The following is a 9882-nucleotide window of genomic DNA, read 5'->3' as shown; positions in this document are numbered from 1 at the left end:
GATCCCCAGCAGAGCATCGTGGGAAAGTAGAAAAACAGAACTTCAGGTGCTTGAGGACAGACATCAACTATTCTGTGAAAGCTTGCTTACAAAGTTTTAAGAAGTGATAATAAGTTAGGAATTTATAAGTCTAGTGCAGCAGCCACTGTCTCAATGGTGCAGGAGTTTCAAAGACTATATTAGACTAATTACAGAGCACATGAAGCCATTTGACCAGTTATTCTTTCGAAGAAACCATAATGTATGGTACACAGGGAGAGAAAGTGAGTTGGAAAATAAACAACTGAAATTCTTCAGGCAATGTCTGACAAAAGCTTCAGCTGTGTCCATACCCAAGACGGAAGAACTGATTGGTTTAGGAATGTTATGGGGTTGAGACATGAACATGTGGTATCACCATTTTTATTTATAATGGTGATGGATGAAATTGTGAAAGAGACAGAAGAATCTCATAAAGGAGGAGACATGAAAATACTGAATTTTGCCTATGCTATTGTGATGTGGGAAACAAACAGTAAGGATGTATACGAATAAATAGAAATCTTAGATTAAAACATCAAGATATATGGAATTAAATGTAACGTGGAAAAAAGCAAGACTATGTTGCCAACAAGAGACAGAGAAGGCAAAGGACAAATTAATATTAAAGGGAAGGATACTGAAATCTTTTTATAACCTTAAATGTCTAGAAAGCGTGATACAGAAGAATGGAGGTAGAAGTTAGCAAAAGGATACAATAGAGCAGTGCATTTTACCAAAGTGTGAGGGATTAGTCTTGGAATGAGGGGCACCAAGGTAGTCTAAAGAAGCACTCTACAAGATGTACTTTACACCCTTGCTGACATGCATCAGAGACCTGCAAAATGACAAGAAGGAAAGAGAAAAATCCAAGACTGCAAAGCAAGATTCTTAAGAAGCATCACAGGGTAAACAAGGAGAGACAAAATGAGAAACGAAGATGTTAGGAACAAAACTGGAGTAGAAAATATGAATGAGGGAAATGAGAAGAACAGGTTAAAATGGTTTGAAGTTAGTTAGTTAATTAGTTTCATGTTCCATTAATCATTTTAATGATAAATCACATGATGCGGAACAAGTCATTTTACATTCACATCATAAATTAATCTGTAAATATGGCTGCATGCTGATCATTTTTATTTTATTTTATTTTTAAAAATACAGATGGTGAGTTAGCAATTGCTACCTACCAACTTTTACGCATTAAAATAACAGAAATTCTTCTACAGAGTATAAGGAGTTTTTACTTTGCTGTCTGTCAGACATTTTATATCACTGGATAAGTGATCAAGAATTTTTCTTGCAGCATTGCGTGCCACTTTTTTGCTAAAGACAAGCTTCACATGGAGTAATGAATGTCATTCTTCCTTCTGGTGTTGTAATTACATGCATTATTGTTCCTTTTGAACTGTAGTGGATTATTTTCAACAAACTTCATGAGGGAATAAATATACTGTGACACAGTAGTCAGAATGTCCAACTCCTTAAACAGATGTCTACATGATGATTGTGAGTGAGCACCACATATTATTCTTGCAGCACATTTTTGAGCAATGAAAACTTTCTTTCTTAAAGTTGAGTTACCCCAGAACATTATTCCATACGACATTATTGAATGAAAATATGCAAAATATGTCTGCTTACTGATTTGTCTCTCCCCAAGATTTGCAATGATTCTAAGTGTAAATGTGGTAGAACTAAGTTGATTTTGGAATTCCAAAATGTGCTTTTCTTGGTTTAAATCCTCAGCAATAAAGACACCTAAAAGTTTTGAAGTTTCCATCCTATTTATTACTTCCTCACCATGTGTTACAGGTATCATTTGTGTACTACCTGCAGAGCTGAATATGTAGTGTCTTTTTGAAACTGAGGGTGAGACCATTCACAAAAAACCACTGATACTTTTAAGAATATTTTTTACCATTTGTCCCATTTCTGTATGGCTTGGATTGTTTATAATACTGGTGTTATCTGCATGAAGAACTAATTCTGCTCATTGTATATTAGACAGAAGATAATTTACATTTTTGAGGAACAATAGTGGATGTAAGATTAAGCCTTAGGGAACCCCCTAAGTGATTTCTCCCCAGTCAGAATTACACCCCCAGATTATACTGACTGACTTACTAGCTTTCTGCATTCTTTTGGGTGGATATGACATTATCCATCGGTTGGCTATACCATTAATCTCATAAAACTTCAATTTACCTAGGAGAATACTGTGATTCACATAGTCAAATGCCTTAGACAGTTTGCAGAAAATAGGAACAGGCACTATTTTATTATTTAATGCTTGTAAAATTTGGTGACTAAATATATAAATAGCTTTCTCAGTAGAGCAACACTTCCAAAATGCTAACTGTGATTTGCTGATGACATCTAAGGCATCTAAGGTAGACTGGCAATGGCAAGGAAAGCGTTTCTGAAGAAGAAAAATTTGTTAACATCGAGTATAGATTTAAATGCCAGGAAGTCGTTTCTGAAAGTATTTGTATGGAGTGTAGCCATGTACGGAAGTGAAACGTGGACGATAAATAGTTTAGACAAGAAGAGAATAGAAGCTTTCGAAATGTGGTGCTACAGAAGACTGCTGAAGATTAGATGGGTAGGTCACATAACTAATGCAGAGGTATTGAATAGAATTGGGGAGAAGAAGAGCTTGTGGCACAACTTGACTAGAAGAAGGGATCGGTTGGTAGGACATGTTCTGAGGCATCAAGGGATCACCAATTTAGTATTGGAGGGCAGCGTGGAGGGTAAAAATCGTAGAGGGAGACCAAGAGATGAATACACTAAGCAGATTCAGAAAGATGTAGGCTGCAGTAGGTACTGGGAGATGAAGAAGCTTGCACAGGATAGAGTAACATGGGGAGCTGCATCAAACCAGTCTCAGGACTGAAGACCACAACAACAACAACAACAAGGTGAAACACTATTCTAGAATACATCACCTTCTCAAACACTTTGTAAAGTAAATGGAAGATAGAATACCACAAAGAATGATGGAGACCAAATTTGAGGGCAAGAGGGAGACCCAGAACAAGATGAATTGACTCAATAAACACCAGTTGATTAGTATGATCTATCATGCAAAATGGTACATTGGAACATGAAACTATCTCTCTATAGCAGGAGTCATATCATTCTGTACTCTTGAAAGCATGGTAATTGCAATCTCTTACATTAAAATATAAACAATAACATATTATTAAATAAAGTATCCACTGCCAAAAACAAAACAAAATGTGTAGATTTTTTTAAAAGACAAATACTTAGTACTACTTAAGTGAAAGTAGCCACAGTAGGTGTCTTCCAAAAATTGAAATTTTCCTGTGATCAAAATAGAGTTAGTACTGAAAACTTGAAATCAGTTGTCTTTAATTTTTCCTCAGTTGTTTTCAGTTAGCAGAGGAATACATAATTTTGACTGTTACAATGCTTCCTTTCATGTTTTACAGTCATGTTGAAATGTTGCTGTGTTTATCATAGGATGTACACTGACCATCCAAAAGTTCTGCGACTGGTTTTATTCCTGGCATCTGTAACGTCAGTATAATAATTATAATGGCAGCTTGAATTAACAACTGTAAACAACAGATGTGCATTCAACCAGTCAGTTGTGAGCAGGCAGTGTTAAGTGGTATAAATGCAGCTGTATTGTATCGATGTTGTTTTGCCATGAATCACAATGATGCAATCAACTGAAGATCTGTCAATCAAGTGTTCAAGCCATTGTCAAGAGGAAAGTGGGCTGCAAAGTTTGTCCTACACACACTGACTCTCAAACAAAATGAATAATTCATGGATGCTTGCTGTGACTTTATTGAAGCAGAAAATGTAGACAATTCTTTTTGGGAAAGTATCATTACATATGACGAGACTTAGTATTATCAATACAAATCTACCAGAAAATGACAATGTGCTGGGTTGGTCTATGAAGGTTCACAAAGATGAAAGATAGTGTGAATGTGACATGCAAGTTAAACAATATCCCAAATGAGGTCTTTTCTGACACTTTCACATGATTGTATGTACATTTTGCACATTGTACTCAAGTGGGGGAAGACTGCATAGACCATATGAAGCACTGAAACCATTATCATAACTTTTCTTTATTTTTTACTAATCCAATCTCAAAACTTTCTGGACTGATGTGGTGTGTGTTAGCAATGTGTCACTGTTAATCTGACTTAATTTCTTCAGATAGTTCCCTGCGAACTCACGCTTTCATTCTTAATTTGGAAATATGCAACATACATACCAAATATGTAGAACACAAAAGGCCAACTGAGTGAAGAAGCTATGATTCCAGATGCTGGCATTGCAATTACAGTACCAAATGAACAGCCAGACAAAGTCATTGTAATCAAACGAGATCGTTCTTCAATTGGTGCCCAATACACCCACATTTCATTCATTGCTGGCATTACCATTCCCTGCACAGAAAATAATTTTTCAAAGTAATGTTTGTGAGAGTAGTTTTCCGAATAATACATGAAATACATACTATGTTCTGAAGAAGACTGAAATTTTGGTAGCTCAGCAGCTATTCTCAATTTTTACATGCCTGTCTACTTATCAACATTTTGATGGTAAGGTGAGTTGTAGAATGTTCTGTCATTATTTTTAAAGTGAGCTATATTCATCCCAAGCTTTTGGGAACAAAACAGAGAATTAGTCTGAACCTACTAATAAAAGCTGTAAGTAAAACAGTCTATAATTTCTGTACCAGCCAATTGCACTTATTTATTCAAAAATTTAAAACGAAACAAAATGTTTTCTCATGATTCTATGTCTGTTTCATATTATCAGAATTATATTACAGCAGCTAAATGAAGTGATACTCTCTGTTACAGTGCATCTCAACAATAAGAAATCTCTCTGTAGAATTTAAGTGAAAAACAAAAATGGCAAATGCATGAAATATAGGAAATGCTCTGTGGTTTAGTTAAAAGTTTAAGGTCATTTGTTGTGCGAGTTTTTTTTATGAAATTACTCGTTGGGTTCTACTTCCCACAAAGTTCCTTAATAGGAATACATTTAACATAAGTAGGATGTCTTAATTATACTTACTCTGCTTTGTTTTCAAGATGATCAAGCTTCTATACAAACCTCTCTGAAATTGTTAAAGTATAATTATCAAAGGTACTTTGATTAAGTTGTTACTTGGGAGTGCAAAGAAAGAGATATTACCAGGATAAAATATGTCACCAAATATTGTGAAGTGCTTCTGTCAAAGCCATTTAGTAAACACATTCAAAGAATTTCACTCTCCTGTAAGGTACCCAGTTTAATTACACAATTTTGTATGTAATTGCACAGCCACACCACAAAGGCATTTCTTACCCCATCAACTGTAGGAGCACATTTGTAAGCAGACCTGTCACATGCTACGCTGAAATTACTGTGGAACATTTAGCATAGGCATGACAACTTTTCAGCTATCTGCCCACATGAATGGCAAGTTCCAAATTGCAGCTAATTACAAACTTGGCTGCTCAGTTGCTGAACATGCTGCAGACTGATATGTAACTGTCAAGTTAGGAGAGCTAGATAATGAAATACCTGTCACTGGATTCAAATGAGACTAGGAGATAAAAACTCTTCAATTTAAATATATCATACATATGTACAATTACTTGAATACTCGATTTCTCATATTTTTATGTTTACATGCATTTTATGTTCATGTTTCTTAATTTCACCTGTGTTAAAGGCTATTTAAGATTATTTTAAGTATAATGATGACTTGCAAATGGCAACATTCATTGTCTCATTCCAAAAACTAAATTACAAAAATGTAGAAATGAACATTTCCAGTGAACATATTGTAATTCAGTCTATTTATTCATTTTAATGTCAGACCACTTATTTAATACAATCTTTTGGTTAAAATCCGCATCACAGAACTATCTAGAGAATAATGTAAAATAAATGGCTGCTTATCCAATATGTAAATAAATATTGTAATTAAGACTTTAAAAATATTTCTGCTCTCTGACGGGCAATTATTTAAAATTTTACATACTTCCCTTGTCATGATATGATGTGTTAAAATATTTTTTTTTATTTTTATAGAACTGTTCTAGAACATATTTTACTATACACAGGAGGATATGTCAGAACACCCAACATTAGTGAGTTCAAGAGCTGCTTCAGCTATGGGGCTCCCATCCAGAACCAGCTCCTTTAAAGGTCACACGTGCAAACTGACCCTCCATCATATCCTCTGTTCTCATAATGCACATTGCCAAAAACTCTCTTAGTCCGTTTTCCAATCCTTTACTTTTATCCTTTCCTCTAGTAGTTTTATTCACTTGTAGATCTCGTTTACAAGGATATAGGACATCCTCCTGTACATCAATATCAAATCTAGACCTTGCATGGCGTTTTCCCCCACATTTTTCTCTCACTACTGTCCCTACCTTTCTCTCTCTCTGTTTGTCTCTCAATATCTCTTTTTCTCTTTGTTATACACCATTGCTTCAGTTTTGTGACTTAGCTTGTTGAATCTTTCCTTCCACTGTCAATGAAAGACAGCTGTCTCTCTGTCTCCTATCCCATTACTTACTTCCTCCCTACCGGGTATATATTTTGCTTGTCCAGTCCACACTTCTTTTCTTCTCTTCTAACATCTGTCCACCTGCCCAACCACTCGAAAGCATTCATTGTCACCATGGCCATTGATGGCTGTTTTTGGAAGTCTTTGTGTGTATTAGCAGCTGCTGTTAAACTGAAAGAGGAGTAGGGACTTGAAAGATAGTGAAGTAACCTGTACCCTTATTGTTTATGAACAGTGCATCAATTAACAACAGATGGCTTGTTATTTATCCCCTTTTTGATTTATAGTTCATTCTGATGCAAGTACTCTTTTGTATGAAATATACTACAAGCTTCTAAATAATAATTATGTGTGAAACAGAAACAACAGCTAAGTGTAGGTAACTCAAAGAATTATTTTATAAACTTTCTCCACCTTTTCAAAACCTCAGTGGCAAAATACAAAGCAGTATCACACCAGATTACAAGAGTTGTTTAGGATTGATATGCTACTATGCAGAAGGACAGTACGATGGGTCAAAATGTTTCATGTTATGTGGGATAAGTCAGCTGATTTGGTCCATAGTGGAAACCAGTCTGGTGGACTTTCAGGTGATTATTTGTTGAAATGAATTTGTCCCATGAAATAAACTGACAAGAAAAAAGTAGTGGAATGGTGTACTCTCATCAGTGGCATCAATACACAGTAGTATTATTGGAAATGGACAAACATGTCATCAAGACGTAAGTATTTATAACCTGTATTGTTACCAACACCCATGTGTGGGGATGAGTGTGGAAACCCACTTCACAGAGTCAGTCTAGTGAATGATGTCACCAAGGGTCAAAAAGTGACACATAAGGAAATGACTGTATGCCAAAATGAAACCATCAGCACAATACACTACCAGTTTTTACCGCAAAACTACCACCAAATCACAATTTTGGTACCTACCAACTATGTTCAATCTAATTTCTTTACAGCCATCATAAAAATTAAACACTGCATTATATAACTAGAAATTATACTTCTGCCACTTAGTTTATGAGTACAGAGAAAGCACTGAGGAATCTATCTTTTATTTCTTTTCTTCTGTAAAGGATTTTAGTTAAAATAGCTTGTTTACTCTTTCTCTCTTTTTCTCATTTGTGTGTGTGTGTGTGTGTGTGTGTGTGTGTGTGTGTGTGTGTGTGTGTGTGTGTGTGTGTGTGTGCACCCACATGCATGTAACAAAGCACTCCATAGTGCCATGATTGTGTTTTGAACAGAACAAATGAAGTGTGCCACTAGAAAGCTTCTTAATGTAGATTTGAATATGTGATACTCATTATTCATATCTTTCTGTTCTGTTTGGAATCAGTTGGTGATAGCTGCCTTTTGATAGCAGACAGCAGCTCCAAACACTGTGTTATGGGTTAATTAATTGTGATCAGATGATGGTTAATAAAACTGAAACCAGTCATCAACAGAAGTAACAGAAGTTGCAATTTGTAATGTTACTATTTATTTCCAGTTAAAATAAATCTTGCATAATAGCATGTTCAGATCTTTATAACATGTAGGGAAATGTTATCCAAGGGCAAATTGTGCTTCTCTATAGTGTCCACTGAATGAATGTAGCAGATACTTTGGAATAATTAAGTCCATATTATAAACTACAAATCTCATACACACACAGACAGTCAAGTTTTAATTTACATGGTACTTAAAGAGTGGCCTACAAAAAGTTCGTGAGTTTATGAACTTATACAATTTACTCAGAATGCTGTTTGCTGGGCTAAGAATGTTCACTGTGAATACCAGAGTTGTCTCAAAATTATACCATCAAATATATTATCTTGGAAAAAAGCAGTGCAACTGTATATTTCACCTTCTGAGGGTAACACTGTCATAATTTTTAGTTTTCTCAATTAAATTTTTCTTTTGATACAATGTATACTGTGTCTGTTTAAGTGAATACAGAGATTTTTCTCACACAGTAGGAAAGACACTAACAGCCAAATTTTACACAAGATCCTGATTGTTTTATAAAATAAGGATTCCATCTAACTTCAGTCCCATAAATTCAAAATGTTTTACTACAGTGATTTTCAATCATCCTTTGATAGTAAAATGAAATTTTTATGAGGGTTCTATGTCATGAATATTGGTTCAATGACATTCTGTTCTCTCTAAGCTATGTGTTGATGTTACCAACCCTCGTAAAAATTACATTTTACTAGCAAAGGATGACTGAAAATCACTGTAGTAGAACATCTTAAATTTATGGGACTACATTTTCTGCATCATTTACATTACAGACTACATCTACGCCTACCTACGTACTCAGTAACCACTGTGAAATGTATAGCAGAGGGTACTTACCATGGTATCTCATGTTTGGGTTTCTTCCTGTTCCAATCTTATATAGAGAATGGCAGTTTAAATGCCTCTGTATGTGCTGTAGTTAGTCTAATACTGTATACATGACCCCCATAGAAGCAGTATGTAGGGAGCTGACGATAATGATGTATTCTTCATGTTCCTTGTAGGCTTCAGCTCCATACATAGTGTTCCTACAGGAATGATGAATACATTATTAAACTAATTATAACACAATGTGTGTGTGTGTGTGTGTGTGTGTGTGTGTGTGTGTGTGTGTGTGTGTGTGTGACGGTGTATGACTCGTTCTCCAGTTATATCAGACTAGAGACCAACCTGAAAACAGCCCATAAGGACACGAGCAGCCATCAGCAGGTATAAGCTGGAATAGGCAAGGGGTGGTGTGAAAACTGACAACAGTACAGAGCCAGCAACTGCTATCCCTACGAGTCTAGCACCACCAAACCGAGTAGCTAGCCAGCCACCTGCCAGCTGTGTGAGCACATAGCCATAGAAGAACATGCTCAGCACTAGGCTCTGCACTCTTGAGTCCCATGGAAAATCTTGCTCCTGAAACAAACAGTTTACTATGAAACTTTTATGAGGGGTTCATGCTCAGTGCACAATACTCCATTAAGAGATTGCCCAACTGTGTCAATAAATTAATTACAGTTGTTAGCTGAATAACACAAATGGTAACTGCACGTGCCAAAGATTAATTTCTAGTCAATAACTTTGTGTGTTTTCTTTTAAACTGAGTAATATGGCACATAGTTCAACACATTGTATTTAATTTTAATATTTAAGACTACACTACAATGGACTCCTCAAAGAATGAATGCATAATAAAATGAATGAACTTTAATCATCCAAAAGCGAACTATTCAGAGGTGGGACACAACACCGTGACCACAGCAGAAGCCTGTTATATATATATATAACATAGACGATGAGAGTTTTAA

At 35.5% G+C, this 9882-nt stretch overlaps 1 protein-coding gene across 1 annotated transcript in view; it reads right to left on the bottom strand.

The window, feature by feature from the left end:
• The window catches only part of LOC126235992 (sialin-like), a 192194-nt gene that overhangs the window by 31770 nt on the left and 150542 nt on the right, over nt 1-9882 (bottom strand). The window contains exons 4-5 of the mRNA XM_049944988.1: nt 9257-9490; nt 4280-4454 (exon numbers count right to left, since the gene is read on the bottom strand). Of these exons, the coding sequence (XP_049800945.1) occupies nt 4280-4454; nt 9257-9490 (409 nt within the window). The remainder of the gene's footprint in view (nt 1-4279; nt 4455-9256; nt 9491-9882) is intronic.

This window comes from Schistocerca nitens, chromosome 2, assembly GCF_023898315.1.
Source record: "Schistocerca nitens isolate TAMUIC-IGC-003100 chromosome 2, iqSchNite1.1, whole genome shotgun sequence".
NCBI lineage: Eukaryota > Metazoa > Arthropoda > Insecta > Orthoptera > Acrididae > Schistocerca > Schistocerca nitens.
This window is presented reverse-complemented; position numbering and strand designations above follow the sequence as displayed.